Source organism: Condylura cristata, unplaced genomic scaffold, assembly GCF_000260355.1.
Source record: "Condylura cristata isolate star-nosed mole 26May11 unplaced genomic scaffold, ConCri1.0 scaffold00024, whole genome shotgun sequence".
In the NCBI taxonomy this organism is placed as follows: Eukaryota; Metazoa; Chordata; class Mammalia; order Eulipotyphla; family Talpidae; genus Condylura; species Condylura cristata.
Window position 1 is genome coordinate 32,335,795 of NW_004567125.1, and position 24,899 is coordinate 32,360,693.

The 24,899-nt window shown below is 44.9% G+C and overlaps 1 protein-coding gene across 1 annotated transcript in view; it reads left to right on the forward strand.

Moving 5' to 3' along the window:
• Positions 1-6,404: 6,404 nt before the first annotated feature.
• The window catches only part of BRD4 (bromodomain containing 4), a 41,824-nt gene continuing 23,329 nt past the window's right edge, over positions 6,405-24,899 (forward strand). Inside the window, exons 1-7 of the mRNA XM_004688211.2 lie at positions 6,405-6,474; positions 13,681-13,999; positions 18,031-18,168; positions 20,034-20,169; positions 22,197-22,486; positions 23,077-23,439; positions 24,250-24,378. Of these exons, the coding sequence (XP_004688268.2) occupies positions 6,449-6,474; positions 13,681-13,999; positions 18,031-18,168; positions 20,034-20,169; positions 22,197-22,486; positions 23,077-23,439; positions 24,250-24,378 (1,401 nt within the window). The 5' untranslated portion in view covers positions 6,405-6,448. The remainder of the gene's footprint in view (positions 6,475-13,680; positions 14,000-18,030; positions 18,169-20,033; positions 20,170-22,196; positions 22,487-23,076; positions 23,440-24,249; positions 24,379-24,899) is intronic.

A 24,899-nucleotide genomic window follows, 5' to 3' on the forward strand; every position in this document is an offset into this window, starting at 1 on the left:
GTGTAACATTTCTTCTTTAGGGGTCTTTTCACCAGTTGAATATTGTTTCTTCTTAATAACATTTCTGACTGTGAACCATACTAGTGAATCCTGGAACATTTCAGCCAAAACTAGGGCATTCTCTCCCAGTGTGATGTGCTAATTGTTCATCATCTGCACTTTGCTCACTCTTTATCGTTGGATTCCCAAACTCCCAAATAACTTTGTTACAGGGTAGCCCAGAGTGAACCTGGACTTCCTGTCTGTGGATCCTCGTCCACTGGCTTAAAATTTAATTTTCTGCAGACACACACAAAAGGGTAATGGGTTTATTTACAAAAGGGGAAAGGAAAAGGAACAACCTAGGGAAAGAGAGGGATACAAAGTAACTGGAATATTTTACCAACTGGCTAACTTGGAACTCTGGTAACAAACTTACTGCTAGCCCCCAGTTACACATCCTGAGAGCCATTGCTCCAGAGATAGCGAGCCTTTGCCTCTCCAGAGTGGCAGTTGAAAAACAGCTCTCTATTTATCCCCCCAAAGTCCTATAATGCCTGCTTAGCTCCGCCCTTGGGTTCTCGCAGTTCTCTCCTTGGTACTGCTGGGAGTTGTAGTTTTCCAGTAACTGGAGTAGGGGGTGGAGTCCACAACACTCTACAGAGTTCCTTTAGGACATCCTTCCCTTTAACAACAACTTGACTTGAATCGTTTACTTGGAGGGAAATATGTTCATGTTGACCTGGTGTTTTGTGTGCTGGAAACACCACAGTTATCTTTTTTATAGTTTGTCAAACTTGGGTTTTATCCTTTTGTTGGAAAAGGGAAGATTCCAGAAGATCAGTGTGACCTCACCCTCAGAAAACTCCTAATCTGTTACCAGGAGCAACCAAAAACTAATCTAAATCTTTCACTCATAGACATTGTGCTTATTTCCACAGTTTTCTGTCCTCTGAGAAGTGGATATTCTCTTCCCTTTCTTGCTGTTTTGCAGATTTTCCTTTTCTCTGTTGCTCCAGTGTTTCCTTCTTACTGGGAAGCCCTCTGCTAAGTGGAGGCAAGTGTCCACTTACTTCAGCTTTGTGATCTGCATTTTACTCACTGGCCATCTTGGAGTCAGCCTTTTGTATTACGATTCTTGTACATGAATGAACAGTCCTGTTACTGTGCTTTTCAGTAAAGGAGTTAGAGTAATAGTTTTAAAGGGAACAATAGGAAGAAAGTGCCCCTTACCTATGAAGGAAACATGTTCATAGGTCAGTAGGAATGCAGAGTTTGAATTAAGATTTCTGTGATGGGGTGGGAAGAGCACACAGGACTGTGCTGATAACTCATGGGTGAATTGGTGGTGGGAAATCCACAGGGGTTACAACCAAGATGAAAAAGCATACACTATACAAAAATAAAGAATGATGTAAAAAATTTTGATATAATCTCCCAATCTCTAATTTGGAGATTTGGCAAAGTTAAGTTGCTTTGAGAAGCAGTGTCCAGCATTTTAGCTTTCCAGACAGTGAGACAGATAATACTGACACCAGCAAAGGTCAGTGGAATCTTATGAAATGGGAAAGATTACAAAGCATACTGGCACTTTTAAATATCAGTTGGTTGATTTTTCACTGTAAATAGATAAAGTTACCTACATATCCACCACCATAACCACTTTGTTTTATGGCTTCATATATCCACTCACACATCTTTATTTAATTTTATTTGTAATTTTGCTTTTAGTTTTTTCTGACAAAGTTTTGTCACTTTTGCCTGTCTTAACAGACAAAAAAAACTTTATGGATTAGGGACTGTGAATTATAGCTGGAGGGCCAATCTGAGTCTTAATGACACAGGGTCACAATACTGAAATATTGTGTACACTGATTCAGCAATAGCAGGATGAAACTGCTGCAACACTGTGTTTTGCACAACTGACTATTTGCCCTCCGGAATTAAGAAAAATTAGCATGTACCTGCTTGACTATGTTTTAGCCCAGAATTTTTTATCTTATCCATGTCAGTTTTGTTTTGGTTTTGCTAGAAACCATCATAAGAACTTTTTAAACTTGCAAATCTATCCATATTTAATCACCACAACCATAGTGTAGCTTCTGTATAACGATGGAACCTTTTACTATACCTGAGCTGCTCATCCTCCAGGTGCTGGCAGCTTCTGCAGGGAAAAGATTGTGGACAATTATAAGGGTGTCTAATTTAAAAGTCTAGTGACTGGTATCTAAAGCAAAGGAACTGGAATCCTGATTAGTGTATTTGTGGCCTGACTCCTGGACCTCTTGGCTGCAAGGTCCCTTCTAAGGGGAGTGCAGAGACCCTGAATGTAATCTACATTCTTCAAGTAGGAAGGCAGCTGGCTCTATGACTAGGTAGTCTGGTTCTGAATCTGAGGTAATGGGACCCTACTTGGGTAGGTCAACAGGAGGGGTCAGGGTGTGAATGAATTGTGCGAAGGAGGATTAAGGCTTCTAAGAGCTGTTTTGGCACATAGCCACTGGCTAGACTCCAGACAGTGCAGTGTGGCTGACAGGAGGACTGTTTTCACCAGCGTCCTGAGCCAGTCAGATGAAAAAGTAATCATGTTTTTGCTTCTGCATTGACACAGATCACATAATGAAGCAGGCCTTTGCCATGAATGGGAGGTAGCTTCTGCTCTGGGACCTATAGGGAATGAACCTTTTGGTTTAGTGTTCTATAACTAGTGTAACCCACTTTTTGTTGTTGTTGTTCTTTAATATGTGTATTTTTACATTGTCGTTTATTTTAGTACTTCTGATTTCTCCCCTCAGGTGTTCACATAAAATTACCACTACCAAGACACCCATGGTCCATCACCATAGACTCTTGTGCTCTTCCTCCTGTTTTGATCCCGGTCCCTCTCCCTCTCCTGCTGAATTTAGTTTGCCTGCTAGTTTTGTTACTTTTTTCCTCCCTGACTCCTCGTATGGCCTCCTATAAGTAAAACCATCCGATATTTTCCTTTTTTCTTCTGACTTATTTCACTGAGAACAATCCCTTCCAGTTCCATCCATGTTGCTGTGAACGATATCAGTTTTCTCTCTCGAATGCTGAGCATAAGTACTCCACTATGTTACTTACCACAGCCTTTAGATCCTGTTGCCTGTTTGGGGGCATTTAGGTTGTTTCCTTATTTTATCTATTGTGAATAATGCTGCAGTGAACACAGGATTGCAGGCTTCTTTTTGAGTTGATGTTTTTGTGTCCTTTACGTAGGTTCCCAGGAATGGAATTGCTGGGTCATATGGTGATCCATTTTTGCTAGTTTGAGGGTCTTCCACACAGCTTTCCATAGTTGTTGAACCAGTTGCATTCCCACCAGCAGTGTAATTGGAGGTGTAACTGAATTTTAACAGGTGTTCATTTTGCTGCAGACTGACTAGCTAACAATGAAATTACCAAGTTTTCCATGGGTCTTTCCTTTTCTCTTCTTCCTTAGTCAACTCTTGCTTGAATTTCCCCCACAATGATTCTTTATACAAGCCCCTTGTTAAAACAACACTGCTCTTGTATACACTTGATATACCCAAGGCAGAGATGAGCCAGCCACCTTCCTACTAGGGGGACATGTATTTCACTCAGGGTCTCTGTCTCCCCCTTGGAAGGGACCTTGCAACAACCAAGAGGGCTAGGAGTCAGGCTACAAGCCCACTAATTAGAATCCCAGGGCATTTTTAAATAAGCATTTTAGGTAGGTAACTTCTCTCTGACTGAAGGGCAAGTGTACTGACCTGGGGCTGCGTCATCTGGCATTGATAGGGACTTTCCTTCTCATGAAATAATTTCAAGTCATAGTCCTTCAGGATCTTTACTGTTTGGGAAGCATAAATGACCACTTGTTCTCTACTTCCTTGAGCCTGCGCCCTGGGAATTTAGGGAAGTACACTTCAAATTTCACATATGACATGGGCCAGGTGTTGTGAGAATTGTCTCGGCTCTGATTTGTTTGCAGGGGTGAAATTTCTCTGGAAGTATCTCTTCTGGAAATCTGACTTAAGACCCAGCTGCTAGCCCACTGAAATACGTGCCAGGGTATTGGTGTACACACCTGCTGTGCCCTGGGGTGCTGGTCAACCTGGTCTCTGTTCCTGCTGTTGGCAATTAGAAGCAACTGTGGATCAGTCCTCTAGACACACGTAGCTTTGGGTGATCTCCAGTGACCATTCCACTGCCCACTCTACTCATTTGTTCCCTTGGGGATGAAGATGACATTGCAAGGATTAACTAAACAGATATAGGCCAAAGGCTCAGTACAGATCACTAGCCCAGGAAGGGTAGGTACCCCCTTCGTGACTCTTCCCAGTGTGTGTGATGACTCGCAGAAGCTCTGCTAAGTATGGTCAGCATATTTGTGGGAGGTTTGTAAAGTACAGGCCCTGTACTGCCTGCACTGCCCCTACATTCCTTGGCATCTTGCTGCCCAAGTGCTGTGTCACTTAGGAAGGGGTAAGTGAGTGGAGGTGAAAGAGTTCAGTCAAGGTAGCCGGGATTCATGAACCCTCTGGGAGACTAGCACATCAGATGGACCCACAAACATGAAGTGTAGCTGGTCAGTCTGCTAGATTTACTCAGCTTCTCATAATGGACAGAATCTGGGAATGAATATCCAGAAATCAACTGATTTCTGGGCCCTCTCTGGTGGTACAGCGGGTTAGGACATAGCACTGCAAGTTAGCAGCAGCAGCTGCAGTTTAATCCCCGGCTCTGGAAGTGACCCCCATGGCACAGCAGACTTCTCCTGTCTTGCCTATTCTGCTTCCCACTCTCTCTGGTGAATCCTCTTACTGCTCCTGCACTTCTGGCCTGTGTTCCCATTCTGTACGCATAAATAAATCTTAAAAAAAAAAAAATCACCTGATTTCTGAGCCGTTTTATGTGGTCATGGTGTGTCTCTTTGTTGCCTCCTAATCTCTGGGAAACAAGATAATTTCTTTTGTTGAAATTTGAAAACCTTGCCATACCTGCTAAATTCTGTTTGTCCTTAAAATTTTCTCATAACACATAGATGAGTTAGATAGTAGCAGTTGCTATCTTTGGAAGCAAGAATGCATAATTAGGCTTATTAAACCTAGGAAGAAAGAATTTGCATTTTTCTTTGTATGAAACTAGAGATTGCTAATAATTCACAGTATCTTTAACATCTCAGTTTTTTTTTGTGACTTTCCTAGGCCAAAGAAATTACTAACATTTTTGTTTATTGGTTAGTTAGATAACAAAACAAAAAACCCCTAAACATACATCAGTGTTCAATAAAAATAAAACACTATTGAAAAGAAAAATAGTTTTATCCTTGCATAACCACAGTTACTTCCTAGTAGAATATGTACATCTGTTGGGCACTGCACAACCCCCTTGAACCTTGGAACCAGATTGGATACCTGCCACTGTATTTCACATTCTACTTTGATCTTTTAAAGCTTTGTTTGTTTGTTTGTTTGTTTGTTTGTTTGTTTGTTCATGCATGCATACACAGCTGGGGTACAGGCCATAGGTGCTGGTGTGTGTGTGTGTGTGTGTGAGAGAGAGAGAGAGAGAGAGCGAGCGCACAGAACAGACAGACTGAGAAGTACACTGCTGAGGGAGCAGTGGAGAGACAGGAGAGGTCTGCTGGCCATGTGGGTCATGACCCTGGCCAGGGATCACACTTGTGCTGAAGAAGCAACTGTGATTAGCTTTGCACTTTAACCTACATTGCGCCACCAGGGAGTGCCCTCCACTTTGGTTTTTATGTGGTATTTGCTTTCTCTAACAGCACTGCTGACCAAGAAGCTTTGCATATGACATCACAAGGGTTATAGTGCAACTTGACATTAAAATGATTAAATGCCTTGTGCTGATAGGTTCTGTAGTGCCCCTCTGAGTTACCATGACACACTGGGGCTACTGAATGGTATTCAGTTTGGGAACCATGCTGTAGCAGACTGATAACCTCATTATCATCTTACTCCTCTAAACGAACATTTTGTGTGGGTTATCTGCTGGTAGTAGATCTAGCAGAGCGCCAAGATAGACCCTGTAACTAATTTTAGGTTGGAAAGAATAGGTAAAATTCTTTTACTGTCCCTTGACCTTCATTCATCTAACTTAACACAATGAATCATGTCTCCTACTTCTTAGCCACAGGTCAGTGTGACAACAACGAGTGGCATTTTTGGAATCTTTTAGACGTAAAACTGAGTTGGTTTGCTCTAGTACCATGCTGCACTGTGCAGGTATACTTAAGAATGTAATCCCAGGCAAGAATGGAATTCTATTGTTGCAGTCTTCCGAATGTCCCCACCCCTACTACCTTTAGGACTTGTTAAGGAAAAATAGGTCTAGTGTGGTTACATGGCCTCTGTACTGTGCCCTCCTGCCTGCCCTCTCATCCTCATATGCACTCTCTCTTACTCCAGGTGAGTGCTGTCACTGCTTCAGTCCTGCCTTCTCGCGTGTCTCATGAGCCATGTCCTTCTGCCTCATCTATCACAGGTACACTCTTTCTCCCAGTCCTTTTCTCTGTGGCTTCTTCTAGGGTGCCTGCCTGTCCATGGCTGAGCAACCTGCCCTTCTCCTTCACAGTATTCACCCAGGTATTTGTGATCCAGTCAAAGAATGCGTTGTCTACCTCATAGTCCCCAGACCTGTCACGTAGTGCAGATAGGACACATTGGACGAGCACATGATCAGATAGAGCAGTCACCACATTTCCATTGTGAACGCTTGAAGTACTTTCCTTTCACAGAGCTTTGAAATTGAGCTGAAAGCCCCAGGGTGGCAATTAGCTTGTGGACACTGTAGGGTACTTTCTGTACCTGAATCTTTCATGAGCACATGCTGTGTACTGGGGAGGATCAGAGTGAAGTGAAGATGACCTTGCCCCTGAGTCAACAATGGATAGCCACTAGTCAGAGATCAGGGAAATGTACCAGGGGTGGGGTGGAGGAATCATTGTGGGCACTAGGTTGTTGGGAGTGTTGATGCTAGGGATCTGGGGCAGCATAGGGTAGAGATACCATTGTGGAAAGAATTTATCCAGGAGGGCCCTCCCTGGTGGCACACAACCGGTTAAAGCACAAGCACTACAAAGGTAGCCGCAACTTCAGCACAAGTTCGATCCCTACCAGGGAGGTGGCCCATATGGTACTGCAGACCTCTTCTGTCTCTCTTGCTGCTCCCCTCAGCAGTGTACTTTGTTGATATGCCTGTTCTGCTCCCCGTTCTGTCTCTGGTGAATCCTGTCATTGTTCCTGCACCTTTGGCCTGTACCCCAGTTCTGTATGCATAAATAAATAAATCTTTAAAAAAAAATTTCCAGGGAGGAGATTAGTCATATCTGCTCCTTAGAAAAAGTCAGTATCTGGGATGAGGGTGGAGGTGTAGTACTGTGTTCAGTACTACAGGGAGACTATACCTAAAGGGGGAGAAGCTATATTTCCAAAATATTAACAATGATAAAAAAAAATGGCATTATAATAAAGTTTGCTTGAAAAAAATTTTTTTTGCAAAGATGAGGGAACCAAGATGAAATATTCCTTGTTAAAATACATGTGTATAATGCATATGTTATATATGCATATGTAAATTGTTTTGTATGACCCTCCTGTGTTAAAATATATTAGTCTATACAAGCAAGTTAAATGGATAGAAATATATAAAACTTAAAAAGAGAATAGTTGTGCAGACTTTTGGGTAAAGTTGTTCATGGAGCCTCATTTTCCTTATGAGAGTATGAATGGAGGCTTCTGATGTTTCCTGAGGGTTTTACATGCCCACAATCTCAGGACAGCTGAGCTGAAAGATGCAAGCTAGCTCGTCTTGACTTCTCTGCCTGGGCATCTCCTGGTGATCTTCCTGGCTTAGTCCTTATGATGTCGTAATCCCTCATGAATAGAGGGTCAAGAATGTCACCTGTCGTTCATAGTCCCTTTTTTTTTTTTTTTATTTATGCATACAGAACTGAGATACAGGCCAGAGGTGCAGGGGTGGTGAGAGGGTTCACCAGAGACTGAATGGGGGGCTGAGTAGGCAGATTGATGGAGTACACTGCTGAGGGGAGCAGTGTGTTAGACAGGAGAGGTCTTGCTGTATTTGACTGGGAATTGAACTTGTGCTGAAGCAGCTACGGCTAGCTTCTTAGTGCTGTGCATTGCACCACCAGGGAGGGCCCTCCTCGGAGCCTTTTAAAAGAAATTTGAAGGTGCTTGTGGCTCCCAAATCTCATCTGTTGAATGTATTTGCCTTTACATTACATTATAGCCTCTAAAAATTTCCATATGCAGTTGGCCTTAGTCATTACAAATTTGTGGGTCTTGTGCATAGTTTCTCACTTTGGTGACCCATCAGACTATATTAGACCCTTCAGAAGTTCAACTCACAAGTAGAGACTTTGGTTCAGGGCCAACTGATGCTTCCTAAGGATTGTGTATCAGATGTGGGCTACCAAATAAGTTAAGGTGTGACTTTCCACTTTTGGGTATGTTAATTATTTATCACTCAGTTTTCTTTAAAGTGTGGGGATGAACAGAGTGATCTCAGAATTTTTGAGGGTTTATTTTTTTAAGATTTATTTTTATTTATGTACCCAAGAACTAGGTAGTACAGGCCAGAAGGTCAGGGGGTGAGAGGATTCACCAGAGACAGAATGGGGAGCAAAACAGGCAGATCTATTGAAATTTTATGCAAAGGAGGGCAGTGGGTGAGTTAGGGGAGGTATATGGGTCAGCTCCCTGGTCAGGTATTAAACTCAGGCCACGGTTGCTAACAGTAACTTCATAGGGCTAAGGCTTAAAACCCCTGTGCCACCAGGGAGGCCCCATGATTTAACTATTACAATGTGTCAAATATGGTCTGACTGGGAAGGGTGTTTTGACTTTTGGTGGTGTTTTAAAGCAGAGATAAGGTCAGATTTTCTGTAGAAAATTCTCTGTTTTGCCAACAGAAATTTCAATCCCTCTCTGGGCTTAACTTTTTGTAGGTGAAGAAAAGTGGTTTTTGGTTTTGAGAGAGTTCATTTGGAGAGAGAAAGGATCAGGGCTCAGCCCTGTCCAGGTACTTCAAACACTTCAGATGTTAGTTGCCTTGTTTTCATATTGCTTTAGGAACATTGCTTGGAGATTTCCAGAATATTATAGTTAATGAAAATTTATGGGGCAGCTTTCTCCTGGTCATGTTTGCTGGGTTCCATTGTGACCCTTGGCCTTGTGGCTGATTGACCTCTAATGCCATGAGGCTGAAGCCTCTCCTCCAAGTGGGTCCTCTCCTTAACCTGCTCGCTCTTACACAAATAACCTAGCTGGTGCTTGATTGTGTAATTCTTGAGCTTCTTTATAGAGGAATCCTAGCATTGTAAAACAAAATTTTATCACTCCTGGCCTCCCTTCACGCTGGGGTCATCTTATACTTATCCCTAGTTATTTCTTCGGACATGTTGGTCTCACTGCATGGAAACTGTCTCCCAGACAACTCCAGGTGTCTGTAAATCTCACTGACATACTTCCTTTCTATCTTAGCTGTGACCACCCAGTCAGTGTCCCCTGGCCAGCTGCCACATCCTCCACATCATTTTCCCTCTTTCTTCTCTTATCTCACCAGCCCCAACTCTCAGTTTCTTTAGTTGCCCAATAAATGCCCCCTTCCAGTTACCCATGGAGGAGTTGAGAAGATGTCTAGATTTTCTCTGTGCTGTGAATGTCTTTGTATCCTCTTCCCTCTTTCAGCAATTTCCTGCAAACTCAAAAGTATTGACCCCACTGGTTTCTCTACCTATAGCCTACTACCAATACTGTCTGGCTCCCCTCTGGAGGCAGCCATACCAAGCAGAGGTGTTTTCAACCTTCCTATGTACTGCCTGACCCTTGTCATCCCACAGAAGTTCTGAAGTCAGGCTCCCTGACTGTTAGCCACCTCTGCTTCATCCTGTCCTGTCTTGATCTTTCTTTTTTTAATGAGTTCACTATTTTTATTTATTGTAACTTTAGTTTAAAAGGAAGCTGAGTCAAAGTTACACAAGAATTCAGTAAAAATAAATGCCAGAAGAACAAGTGACATAGTTCAATCCCATTCAGAAAGTACTGTTTGCTGACATCTGTGGGCAGCCTTTTTACACTGGAACCAAGCAGAAACTTTCCTTGTCAAAGCTGCAATGAGAATAAAGAGGGGAACACACATTAAATTATTAAAACAGCATCCACCTAACCAGTTATACTTCCCTATGGCTTCGGGGGACTTAATTCTGTGAGCCCTCCCATGTCCTACCTGAGCCTTTCTCTGTTGCTCTGCAGATAGCTGTGAACCCAACTTCTCTGAGGTTGAGGTTCCACACTCTATCAACTGAACATTAGACCTTAGAGAAAAATTTTCTCAGCAAAGCTCCATGCAGGGTTCATTGCTTCCTCCCTCTGCCCTCTACTTAGATTGTTTACCACACCATCCATGCTTTACTCGGGGTTAGCAGTGATGGTCTCTTGTCCATATTCTTTCAGTGATGTCAGCTGGGCCTCTTGGTTCTCACCTTTCTCTGAGGAAGCTCCTTTTGACTTATGTACTTTAGCCCCAGTTTTGGGGTGTTCCCTCCCCAGCTCTGTTATGTAACCTCTTTCCTGCTTTCTTTGGGTTACATTTATTTTCTGGGATCCAGGGCCACCCTGTCCTTATCTCTCACTGAGCACACCTACGTATGCTTTCTTCCACTAGCAGCATCTCCGTCATCCATCCCCTCTGCTCTGCCATAAATCATGTTATACACACTTCTTTCCAGGATCAGACTTATACCCCTGATAAAGTAAAGGAAGTGTTGTATATGCCTGAAACCTAAAACAGGTCTGCCTAGTTTGCTTTGGTAACTGTTGATGATGTTCCCTGAACTTGTTACATGCTTTTGCAGTGTTTCACCATGCCTATGGCATTGCTTCAGCAAAATATGTCCCTTTGTGGCCTTGAAGTGCTGGAACACAATTTTTTTGGCTTTTGGGGAGAGTCTCCATGGGCTGCTGCCCAGCAGGCCCATCGACCCCAGATTCTAATATCGATCTGGTTTCAGCTCTGAGTGTGATTTCCCATTTTCCGGCAGCATGTGTGCAAGAGGGACCAGGATATGGCTTTGTATGTACTGAGCCCTCCCTAAGTACCTACCTTTCTTGTAGTATTCTTAATGTCATGGGTATTCTCTGGGTAGAGCATATCCATCTTAAAAGGAGCCCTGGGAGCCATCTTTTGCCTCCTTGGGGAATACTCTGAGATGATGCAATATGTAAATTCTTGCCTATGTCTTAGACATCGTTGAACCTCATTAAATTTAGTATCAGATGCAAGACCACCTCTGGACAGCTAGTAGACAGTGTTATAACATACCCCACAGCCCTAGATGTCTCCATGCAGGGTGGTAAATGGTGTCTTCTCCAGTGTTGTTCTCTCCTGTGAGACAAACGATGATTGAATGATTTAGTGTTTCTTCTAAGTGAGTGTCATCACATCTAAGATAGGTGAAAGACGTCCTTAAAATCTGGTGGAAGGGCCCGCCCTGGTGGCACAGCGGGTTAAAGCACAGCACTGAGAATCTAAAGCCACTTCTGCATGAGTTCGATTCCCGCCTGTCCCAGAGGTGACCACATGGCGCAGCAGACCTCTCCTGACCCGCCCACTGCTCCCTTCAGCAGTGTACATCCTCGATCTGCCTGTTCTGTTCCCCACTCTGTCTCTGAAGCCTCTCACCACCCCTGAGCCTCTAGCTTGTACCCCAATTCTATATGCACAAATAAATAAATCTTTTTAAAAAATCTGATGGAAAAGGGTAAGAGCAGTCTACCTAAAGCAAACAGAGATTGAATTCTTGGGCTGAGTTTGTAAGATCAGGGTTTTTTACCCTTGTGACTTTGGGCTCATGAGTCCCCTACCAAGGACAGGCTTTTACTACTTTATAGTTCTACCTGCTGTCAGAGCACCCTGGTAGCAAAACTGTGTCTGGCAGGCTCTGCTATGTCAGACCTCAGGCCAGGTAGGAAAATTGTTTTTAGACCCTACTGATGAGTGACGACGCAGACACCCTGGTGTTTTTATTTTTCTATTTTTAATAGTGCAGTCAGCTATTTTTTTTTTTAATTTTATTTATTCATACAGAATTGGGGTACAAGTCAGAGGTGCAGGGGCGGTGAGAGGATTCACCAGAGAGAGAATGGGGAGCAAAACAGGCAGATCAAATGAAGTACACTGCTGAGGGGAGCGGCAAGTGGGTCAGAAGAGATCTGCTGCACCATGTGAATCACCTTGAGGCGAGGGGTTGAACTTGCTGGGTCCTAACCCGTTGCACCACACATCCTGGTGTTTTTGAAAATTTGGTTATTTGCCCAAGCTGCATTTATACAAACCTTTATACAAACCTTGGTTTAAATTACATTTTGACTAGATTATGAGTAATTCTTCAGCAGCTACAGTTCTTAGCCTGTGTGGGAGCATAACAAGTTCCAGAGTGAGAGCCTGGACAGAGCCAACCAGCTTGCCTGTCTTTTTCCCCGATATGCCTACCAGCATCCTCTAACCATCACATTTGTACTCTTCTAAATCTTTGTCTGGCTTACTCAGCCAGAAATCTTTTCTTATTCCTACTTGATCTCTTGGATTAATTTCCAGAGAAAGCTTGTTATAGAGGCTTCTAGTTCACATAGTCTTTATTAAGCCAAGGATTGAGTTTAAAGTTGATTGGTCCTTTCCTTTCTAGTGGAAGACTTCAGAAACACAATGTACAAAATGCAAACGATCAATACACGTTTGAGCAGATTTTTTTTTATTAATAGTGTATGTCAACTCTTGGCACTGCAAGTAAGAGATGATTTTAGTGTTTTGCAATAAAACTGTGTTCCATGATCTGCTACTGCCCCAGTAGAATAACTGGACAGCTACACAGCACTGTTTTTGGCCCAAATCAGAAGTTATTCAGGTGAAGGAAGTATATAGTACTTGGTGCTCATAAGACACTCAGCAGGGTTTCATGCCCTACTCCTGAGCAGGTTGTAGGAGGTACCCACTTTGTACCTCTATAAGCAGGTTTTGAAAAGTTGGTTACAGAAAACGATAGGTTATAGATTTATGTTTGTCAACAGTGGATTCCTTGTGGGACTTCTTTAATCAACAAATATGTATTATTTAAATACCAAAAAAATATTAGTGAGCATGAGGCTTGGCATTCAGCAGTGAACTTCATAGACTATATTCCAGGCCTGAATGTCCTACTCCCTGCCTGGCTCCCACTAACCAAATGGAATTTTTGATGTGGCTCAATACTTAATGTGCCATAAAAACACAACAGAATTTTAATGTAAACTTACCTGGGACTTGTAGATAGATCATGCGCTCACACAGGCATTATTCCCTCATAATCCTGATACTGTGAAAACCCAGTGTGTTGCTTGTTGTACCACCTTCCCATGGACTCTCACCCCCTGGAGGCTTCTAGTTGGCTTTTACCTCCAGGCTTTGCCCCTCACTCTTGGTATAACTAATATTTCTGTCTGCTGGATAAGGAGAGTTAACACTGGGGTTGTTTTAGTTGGTACATGGCGTGACACCCTATCTCCATCAGGGAAGTTGAGCCTGTGAAGGACACCAGGACATGGGGGTGGTCTGTGCACGCAGGGATATGTCATTCTGAGCAAAATCCATCGGCTGCCTGGTCTCTGACGGTGGCTTTTCTCTTCCTTGTAGAGTGCCCAGTGAAGAATGTGATGGGATCAGTAGCATGTCTGCGGAGAGTGGCCCTGGGACGAGATTGAGAAATCTGCCAGTAATGGGGGATGGACTAGAAACTACCCAAATGTCTACAACGCAGGCCCAGGCCCAACCCCAGCAAACCAACGCAGCCAGCACCAACCCCCCACCCCCAGAGACCTCCAACCCCAACAAGCCCAAGAGGCAGACCAACCAGCTGCAATACCTGCTCAAAGTGGTGCTCAAGACACTATGGAAACATCAGTTTGCGTGGCCTTTCCAGCAGCCTGTGGACGCCGTCAAACTGAACCTCCCTGTGAGTAACTTGGGCAAGGCCAGGCCCCAGTCCTTGGCCTTTTCCTGCAATGTTGTTAGTGAGGACAGTTCATGGGGGAGGTTGGAGTCATTGTAAAAGCACAGACCCTTGAGTAAGCATTCCAGCAGTCCCAATAAGTATAAATGGCTATGTGCTATGTGGCTTCAGAGGGACCTGGTTTCGTAGCTATTTATGTCCCAGGAAATACTGTGTGGGAGAGGTTGAAAGGTGGATGAAGGCTTGCTTGCAGCTTTCCATCCAATTTCATCATTAGCTGAAGTCAGTTGCACTGCACATTCTGGGCCCTTTCTTCTCAGGCATGATGCCTGTCCTTGAAGCAGTGGTGGTTGGTTGAGCTATGTGAGAGGGGAACTGACTTACTATAGTGTTGTTTTGGTACTGGCATCATCACCACCCAGGCAAGGGAAGGAGAAAGTAGAGGTTATCTCTCCCAAGGAGTAAGCATGTGAAAAGGTCACCACTAGAGTGTGGCTGTAGGGTGCCAATGCAGTGTACCTAGTCTCCCTGGGGTGACCTTTTTGCCCTGGCCTGTCATGGCCTCACTTGTTTGTTCTTTTGTATGCTGGTCCTCTTTTGCCTATAGTTTTCCCCTTGCCTGTATCCCTTAGTACATGGTTCTGAAAACTCAGATTGTATCCCTGACTAAAACCTTGGGGAACAAATGAACAAATGCTTTTATTTTTCCCCTTTCTTCAAAGCATCAAGAACAAATTGTCTTTAAATTGCCATCTGCTGTTTGCCAAATCCCACACCTTTTCTCAGTAAGGGAATTGGAATTAGATGACGGTTACCATGATCCAGGCATGGTCTGTCAGTGCTGGAAGTGAATGGTGTAGGAGCCCCTGACAGGTTGCTAGTCTCAGGAAAGAGGAGCTTGACAGATACCCAATGTACCTATCCACTGCATTAGCTTTATATATACTTAGGGGAGAGGAAGGGTCACTTTAGGGCTGGATTGTAAACTGGTTCAGGAAAAGGGTTAAAAGCAGAAGGAGAGCCTTATCAAATTCTGGGCTTCAAGAGTCCACTCTCACCATTGACCAGGACAAGGAATATAGGCAGTCATGCTGTCATGGAGAATGACTGTTGGGAGAATTTGCTGTGCCAGACTCTGGGCTGGTGTAATGGACTGAGCAGATTGCAATTTAGGGTGATGTTCCCAGAACAAAGAATGAGAGAGAAGGAACTAGTGATGGAGAGTTTTCCCCAGTGTTTAGTTATGAGCTTTCTACAGAAGAGAGCCAGGAAAATCGCCAGCAGAGAGCAGTTCCTCCAGGTTTACACATCAGAACCTACAGGGAGGTCACAGAGAAAAGGATTCCGACCTGACCCTCCTGTTGACCTTTAGGAGGGCATTGGTGACCTTAGGAAGATGTGACGCAGAAGTAGAAACCAGATTCTCGCCGGTGTGAATAAGCAGGTGAGGATGTAAAGCCATCATTTCAAGAAATTTGGCTTTGAGGGGAAAGCTTGGCAGAGCCAGATGGAGGAGGGGATGGTTTGTTACAGGAAAACTCAAGGTTCAGAGGCAAGGACTTGGGAGGGTGATAACAGAGAATGAGGGGGCTGTGGGACTTGTGGTCCTGAGAAGGCAACATTCTTTCCAGTGGGGCAGACACGGTGTGATAGTAGTCTGTTAGGTCAGGGTTTGAAGATTTGGAGCCACTTTCTATAAAGTGGAGGAGGAGGACAGAATGTGAATCCTTATTATTGTTGACACTCCTGGCAGTTCTGACTTAGGAAAAAGAAGCTAATGAATGGTGCCACCGGCCCAGTATCTTCAGAGAAGTGGGAATACCAGGAGTTGTCCTCAGTGGGGCAACAGTTTCAGGGCAATTGACATCATACTAAAATCAGTTTTCACGGGACTCTTCTATATCATTGGGTCTGCCCTAGGAAGAATTCCTTCTTTATCTGTTTCCTGATGCCTTCTAGATTTTTACCTCCCTTTTGGCACCTGATTCCTGTCAGGTATTTCACTTAGTATATTTGTATGTTACGGCCCCTAAATCAGTACCCTCCCGACTCCCCTTTCCCCACTCAGTGCAGACTTTTGTCTTAATCCCTTCCATCATTGTCATGTCCTGTCTGCCCTTGTACCATTTAACATACTGTGGCCAGTTGAAACACCAACCATCCTTTTAAGAGACTGTTGGCCACAGAATAATAAAAAGTTTAAGTTTCCATTGGGGCGGATGTATCTGGACTTGGTTTTCTTGATAAGGTGATCAGAGCACAATATAATATAGAAAACCTGGTTTGAGTACCCCCCCCCGACCCCCCACCTCCACGGCTTCCTGGCTAGAGCTTCTAGATACGAGTTTATAATCCTTGCCCATGCAAGATTGCTAGTGATCTGTGTCAGTCCTTACTTATAAGCTGGTGGCTTTGGTTCTTTTTCTCATAGGTGTCAGAGCAACTTAAAACCTCACACTGTGCTCACCTTCCCAGTCCTGTCTACCACCAGCCTGCTCTTCTGCCTTCAGACTCCAACTTGGGACTTGGTTCTGATGCCTCACCCAAGTCTAATCACGGGAGTGCTGACCTCAGCACGCTGGTCTTCGTGGGCAGAGTACATGCAGGTCCCCCTGCCCTTATGCTCCTTTCATCTGGAAACCTGAATGCTTCTTTTTGTGACTTTTAAAATGTTTGGTTTTAGAATAGGTTTGAAAAGTAAGAAAAAAGAGTCAGATTTAGAGCAAAGCTCTGTGACAATAGTGTATTTTAATTTGAAAGGCCTTGAGACATATAAACTGCGTCTGGCTCCTTCTTACAGAATAAGACACTAAGATTCGAAGATCATCTAGAGTTTTTTTGTTTTTTTTTTTTTTTTAAACCTAGCACTGTTACAACTGTTCAGTTTCTTCATGGTTAAACTGATGAGTTGTTAAGCTGTATCTGGTTGCTGATGGATCTTTAGTGGTACTAGCCTGTGTACAAGTAAAGGAAATGGCAGTAACTGAACCTGACAGAAAGTAGATGCTTCTGCCCCCAATTATTTTTTTTTTTTTAATTTTTTTTTTTAAAGATTTATTTATTTGTACATACAGAACTGGGGTACAGGCCAGAGGCTCACGGGCGGTGAGAGGCTTCACCAGAGACAGAGTGAGGAGCAGAACAGGCAGATCGACGAAGTACACTGCTGAGGGTAGCAGCGAGCGGGTCAGGAGAGGTCTGCCACGCCATGTGGTCTCCTCCGGGGCAGGCGGGAATCGAACTCATGCGGAAGTGGCTTCAGCTTCTCAGTGCAGCCCTTTAACCCGCTGCGCCACCAGGGAGGGCCATGCCCCCAATTATTTTTTAAGGGATCTACTCATTAAAGACAGACTAAGTGCTGGTTTTACAGAATTTTGCATTTTATGAACATGTAAAATTTCAATTGGTGAATAGAAAGTAGAACTGCTACAGGTGGTTTACTAGATAAGAACTGTTTCCTAAGAGACATTCTTTACATTGTTTTATTTCTTAATTTTAAAAAAGATTGATTTATGCATGCAAGAACTGGGGGACAAGCTAGAGGTTGGAGGGATGAGAGGACTCACCAGCGTCAAGAGTGGGGAACAGAATAGGCAGATTGACTGAAATACATCACGGAGGGGAGCAGCAGGCAGGACAGGAGAGGTCTGCCACATCGTGCTGCAATAGCTGCTGATAGCTTCATAGTGCTGCACTTTAACTTGTTGGGCCACCATGGTAGCCCTCCATTGTTTGTTTTAAAAGGATATTTTAACATTTAAAAAAAAAAAGAAAAAAGAAACAACATAGATCTCAATAAGGAAAGCAGTCTTTTCTCAGACCCCAGACAAGATAGTAGACTCATATTTTCTTGCCAAAATTGCTACTCGGCATTTATGAACCCTTTCCTGATTCACTTTACCTTGAGGTTCCCTTAGTTTCACTCACTGGGTTCTTTCCTGTACCTGTGGGAGTGACCTGGAGTAAGAGCCTCAGGTTGACATGTGCATGTGGAAACTCTGGTGACATTGCCCTTTGTTCTTTCTACTTTACAGGATTACTATAAGATCATTAAACAGCCTATGGATATGGGAACAATAAAGAAGCGCTTGGAAAACAACTATTACTGGAATGCTCAGGAATGTATCCAGGACTTCAACACTATGTTTACAAACTGTTACATCTATAATAAGGTGAGAGGTGGGGGTGGCTATCTGGCTGCCCTGGGGAGTAAAGGTGGAGGAAGTATGTCTGGACTCCCTGAGTAGGGATGTTGGGAGCTGGTGGGATTACAGTGTGAGGCAAAGATGTTGGATGCAGAGGTAAGGGGATCTGGGATTTTGCTTGTGACTAGGCTTGTTGCTTTTGCTGAGAATAGTTGCTGACCTCATTTTTACTTCCAAGGGGTTCTTCTTAGCTTGAAACATGTGCTTCTGATACTTGGGGATTTTGGTTCTTGAGTATGTCTAGTGGAGAAGGTGGGAGAAGTATAGCATTTATTTGGTTGGGTTTTTTTTTTGTTTGTTTTGTTTTTTAAGATTTATTTATGCATATAAGAATTGGTACAGGTCAGAGGTACAGGGATGGTGGTGAAAGGATTCATTAGAGACAGAATGGTGATCTGGACAGACAGATCAAGTGAAATACACTGCTGAGGGGAGCAGCAGGCAAGACAGGAGAGGTCTGCTGTACCGTGTGCATAGCTACCTGGCTGGGGATCAGACTCATGTTGCCGTGGTTGCAGATAGCTTCATAGTGCTTCACTTTTTTTTAGATTTTATTTATGTATGCGTACAGAACTGGGGTGCAAGCCAGAGGTGCAGGGGCAGTGAGAAGATTCACCAGAGACAGAGTGGGGAGCAGAACAGGCAGATCGATGAAGTACACTGCTGAGGGGAGTAGCAAGCGGGTCAGGAGAGGTCCGCCACACTGTGGATCACCTCTGGGGCTGGGGATCAAACTCGCACTGAAGTGGCTGCAGCTAGCTTGCAGTGCTGCACTTTAACCCACTGTACCACCTGGGAGAGGTCCATAGTGCTGCGCTTTTAACCCCATGTGCCACCAGGGATGCCTTCATCTCTTTGAGTGACATAATGGTCAGGAAGGAGCCTACTAAAATATTGTAGAAAGGTATACACCAGCAGAAGTATTAGTAGGGGACAGCATGGGGTCAGGGGAGTGGGGACAGAAGCTTGTTGCATCTGGAACTGTGGACTCAGTCATTGATACCTAGTGGCCATAGAATATACGTCTCCTGATGTTACATGTAGACGTGAAGGTCACTTTAGCTCCATAGCCAAACCTTTGACTCAGTTGTGCCATGAAACCAGATCATTGTTTACAGTTCAGACCACAGATGTGATTAAAATTCACCCCTACTAATAAAACAGCCCTAAGGGAGACCCTATATACTGGTAGAGTTAAAGTTGCCCAGAAGAGATGGGTAGGTAAGTTTCTTGAAGTTTGCTATTTCTCAATCTCGGCTTTTATCTCTCAGTTTAAGCGAAAGGAATACAAAAGAGATTTCTCATCTCAGATGGTCTACTTATAGGAGATCTTGACTACTTCTTTCCTTTGAGTTTATTCTGGGAATAACATGTTATAGGTAAGGCATCAGAATGGGCACCAAAAGGTTGGCGTTTACCAAGTCCCAGAGATATTTCCTAGGAGGTCATTGTTTGAGCCCTTCTAGCATATCTATGGCAAGAAATCTGTGTCATTGAAGTATTCTTGGTGAACTTGAACTGGCAAGGGAGGACCCTGAGAATGGTTTCTCACTGCTTAAAGCATTTGCTTGGTTTCTCAGACAGGCCAGAGCTTAAATGGGGGGTGAGGGGGGTGGGGTGCAGGGAGTCATATGCTTACCCAGTCATCTTCAAGCACACAAGTCTTGATGATATCTCGCAGTGAAACCATTTCCTTCTGGCCTTTGGGTATCAAATTGGGACAGACTCTGATCTTCAGGTAAGCGGTGGGTGTCATAGGATAGACAGCTCTTCTCTATTGAGAAAGGTGAGGAGGGTTTCCTAACCCTCACCACACTTACCTCCTCTTCCAGCCTGGAGATGACATCGTCTTAATGGCAGAAGCTCTGGAGAAGCTCTTCTTGCAAAAAATCAATGAACTGCCCACAGAAGAAACTGAGATCATGATAGTCCAGGCAAAAGGAAGAGGACGTGGGAGGAAAGAAACAGGTATAGTGCAGTTGTTACCTTATAGCTCTGTTTGCCCTGCACTGAATAGCAAGGGCATTGGTTTTATTTCTCCCCCGTCTTTGTCTCTTTCCCTAAGGACAAAGACTAGGAATTATGAAAAGATAGCTGACTACATACTCTCTACCATGATGCTCTTTAGATGCTAAAGTGTGGCTATGTCCAGTGGTGGTAGACCTGCTCTAGAGGAGCACATGTACTCTCCCTCTAGTAGAAATAATTGGGCCTTGCCTTTTTGATGGACTTCAGTTAAAAAGAAAGTATAACTTCTCTCTCTCTCTCTCCTGTGTTTATTGATTTATTACTTATGCATACAAGCACTGGGGTACAGGCCAGAGGGGTGAGAGGATTTACCAGAGACATAGTGGGGAACAGAATGAAATATACTGCTGTGGGGAGCAGTGAGAGGTCTGCTGTGCTATGTGGGTCACTTCCCTGGCTTGGAATCGAACTTGCGCTGCAGTAGCTATGGCTAGCTCCATAACGCTGTGCTTTAACCTGTTGCACCGCCAGGGAGGGCCCAAGGAAGTGTAATTTTTCAAAGCATTTTAACGTGCTTGAATTCTTCACCCTGCCAGTGCCATAGAAAATCTTTCGCTTTTCCATTTTAAAGAAAAGGAATTAACCTGACCACAGACAATTTTAACTAACTTTACCTAATCTTAGAGTCTAAGTGATTGTTATTTTAAATATCTTCATGTGTTTATGTTAGAAAACCTGCTTTTGGACTCCAATTCAGTCTTTTGCAGTCAAAGTCAAGCCCTGCTAGTCTGTCTCTGCACACTCCTCACCCCCTTCTCTTCACCTGACACAGGATCCCAAGGCAGCTGGTGGGGAGTGACCTCCATTCAGTGAAATGTTTCTGTCCAGGATATTACCATGCACAGCTCAAAAGCTTCAGAAGGGTGATGGTTACAGGGTAGCACATGGCTGAATTGTTTGTACTCCTCTGGCTTCCTTCCCTACTCAGACATGGTTGCTTCATGGGAACAAAGTGGACCTGCTAGAGTACCTGTAGTGGTGAGGGATAGCCAATAAAGCTGGTCTTGAAGGGCAGCCTAAGAAAAGCTGGTGCTGTATCTAAGAGGTGTCCATTGAAACCCAGGAGCCTTACCTTCACTCCCAAAGGTTTGGTCTGCACATGGAGCAGATACAGGGAAACGTTCTCTGTTCCATTTCTTAGGGAAAGCCCAAGAGTAGTCCCTGGAGAAAGAGAACTAGGAAACTTACAGAAACTCACCCTTGCTTCTTGGGGTGCCAGAAGGAGAGTGTCATGCCATCCAGTCTCACACCCCACCCCATTCCCATCCCCTCCCCACCCTGTGAAGGCTGTATTTATGGGATATTGCTCTTTTTCATGTAGCCAATGTGCATGGAAGTAACAGTTCAATTTGTGGTCCCAGGTCCTTTCCTTGTTAGGGAAAGTTTACCATGTACATATGAGCTCTGGTCATCATCTACTTTTGGGGTTGGCTGGCCATGCCAGGTGACAACTGTTTGTGGACTCCTCTGCACAGCTGCAGTGGTCTAGTCTTCCTGTGGCTCAGGGAGATCAGGGCTCAACAGGTTCCAAACCTTAGGGAGTGCTTGTCAATGCCTGCCCCCTGCTGGAGACACTCAGAAACCAGTGAGCACTTCTGGAGTTTGGACATCTCTCCCTGAAAACTCCAAGAGCATTTGAGTTCTCCATCAATAGTCTTGGTGCTAACTCTCAGGATGTGTTTCCTGTTCCTTTAGCCCAGGCCTGTAGTGCTTATGAAAGCACTTTTTTCAGGACTTGAGCAAAGACTCCCCAGGAACTGTGGAATACAGTGTGTCACTCAAAGTCCCTTGGGCAGGTGGCCTTATTTGGTCAAGGTCTCTCTGTTCTGTCTTAGTCACATGGTCACTGTGGCATTACACCATACCCACACAGATGTGTGTTAGCCATGTGTGGCAGTATCCCCATAAGGTTAGCCACTGTGTATCAGACATTGCTTTTAACCAACTGTTCTTTTTATGATTGGTAGGGACGGCAAAACCTGGTGTCTCTACGGTACCAAACACAACGCAAGCATCAACTCCTCCGCAGACCCAGACCCCTCAGCAGAACCCTCTGCCTGTGCAGGCCACATCTCACCCATTTCCTGCTGTCACCCCAGACCTCATCGTGCAGACCCCTGTCATGACAGTGGTACCCCCCCAGCCACTGCAGACACCCCCGCTGGTGACCCCCCAGCCACCACCCCCACCTGCTCCAGCCCCTCAGCCCGTACAGAGCCACCCGCCCATCATTGCGGCCACCCCACAGCCTGTGAAGGTGAGCATCCCGTGTGTGCTAACTGTTCCTGTTGCCTCTGCCAACTGCTCCTCTTCTGTGCCATGACAGTGAGGCTCACGGGGGAGTCATTTGGCTCCATTGATGCTTTGTTCAGGACCTGTTCTGGGACTCGGGGTACTGTTAGTGTTTCTGAGCAGGTCATTGTTGACTCAGATCCTATGTTCTAGTTGCACCTTCGAAATGTTGCTGCCTCTTCCATTTCTCACTCTGTACTTGTGTGCAGATGTGCTCTGATAGATGTGCCTCCCACTTGATGGCCAGAGCAGCAGGCCTGACTCAGAGCTGTCTAGCTTTGTATGGATAGCTGTACTTCAGATGCTTTCTTTGGCCTCTGATGCAGATCTGCACTCAGTTATGTACTGTCTCTGGCCACTGTTGGGGTCCCAGCCATTTCAGCAGAGTGGTGGGACAGGCTGTCCCTATTATTAGTCCTTCACCTGTGGAATTGTGGGTCCTATTCCCTGTGAGTGTTGGGATCCTAGAAAGGACCTCACTGCAGGAGTGCCCCTGAGGGACAAATGTGCAGGCACTACCTCTGACCGTGCCTATCACGCCTGTGCTCTCGGCAGACAAAGAAAGGGGTTAAGAGGAAAGCGGATACCACCACCCCTACTACCATCGACCCCATTCATGAGCCGCCCTCATTGCCCCCGGAGCCCAAGGCCACCAAGCTAGGCCCCCGGCGGGAGAGCAGCCGGCCTGTGAAACCCCCGAAGAAGGACGTGCCCGATTCACAGCAGCACCCAGCGCCAGATAAGACCAGCAAGGTCTCAGAACAGCTCAAGTGCTGCAGTGGTATCCTCAAGGAAATGTTTGCCAAGAAGCACGCTGCCTACGCCTGGCCATTCTACAAGCCCGTGGATGTGGAGGCACTGGGCCTGCACGACTACTGTGACATCATCAAGCACCCCATGGACATGAGCACAATCAAGGTAAGCAGTTGCACCCCTGAGCTGAGGATCAAGGAAATGCACCCCTCAAGGGAGGGGCTCTGGGGTCAAGGAAGGTTAGGACCTATCCAATGGAATGTCCATGGAAGCTGATGAATTTGGGGTCCCTAAAACTGTCCCTGTCATAAGCTCCAAGACAACCAGCACCCTCTGCTGGAGATTGTATGGACATTCAGTGAGATAGCATGCTGGCAGTTTTGGTCAGATGGCAATGCTGCCCTCTTCTGAGGATGCACTTTGTGTGGCCATGGTTCTTTGTGCCCATGGGCACCTTACATGAGGCAGAGCCTCCAGGAGAGAGTATGGTCTTGTGACTTTGTCAGGCTTTGTGATGGAAAAGAATCTTGATAAAGAAGACACATGCCAGAAAGGACTTTGTTTTGTTTATTTAAAGTGTTTTTGCATTTTTGATCTCCTGGGAATGGTGAGAGCCTGCCCCAAATGGGACAGAGCAGGAGACTAAGCTGGTTTCTTTTGATCTTTTTCCTGTCCTGTGTCAAGACACACATGTACCAGGTTGGTATTGGTAGTATCCAGCCATTTCCCTATGGTTCTGCCTCTGTTCTGCCCTCTTGGATTCTGTGTTCATGTTCACCTTCAAGAGTAACCCTGGTGGGTAGTCCTAGCATTGAGACTTGCTGTAGTGTCTACTTGTCCACCTGACAGAAACAGGGTGAAGGCTCCTATCCCACTAGGATCTGGGTTAAACTCCTATAGGCTGTCCTCCCTACTGCCACTTCACTTGTAAGCACAGGCACACACAGCTAATCAGGACCTTTGTTGTCTTCCCAGTCTAAACTAGAATCCCGTGAGTATCGTGATGCTCAGGAATTTGGTGCTGATGTTCGATTGATGTTTTCCAACTGCTACAAGTACAACCCTCCTGACCATGAGGTGGTGGCCATGGCCCGAAAACTGCAGGTGAGACTGTGGAGAGGATGTGATGCCTGCTCTGTGAAGAGTAGATGTGGTTCTGGGTGGGCCAGACCTCTGTAAACCCTGGCAGATTTTATTTCTGTCTCCTACTTTAGTATGATACCATAGTACTTTGAAAGAGTGGACTCATCACGATAACATGACATTTTCATTGGAAATGTTTAATTATAATTAATACAGGGTGGTTGGTTTTGGTCCTAGGTATTTTGTTTTGAGGTGTCCCACTGAGACCCTTTTCCCCTTTATCCACATTTGGTTGTCCTTGGCCAGAAAAGCATGCGTGCTATACATGACCCAATCTCTCTCTCTCTCTCTCTCTCTTTTTTTTTCTTTCAAATATTGGCACTTTTTTTAAAAGATTTTATTTATTTGCTCATACAGAACTGGGGGCCAGAGGCGCAGGGGCGGTTTCAGAGTGGGGTGCAGAACAGGCAGATCGACGAAGTACACTGCTGAGGGGAGCAGCGGGCGGGTCAGGAGAGGTCTGCCCTGCCATGTGGTCACCT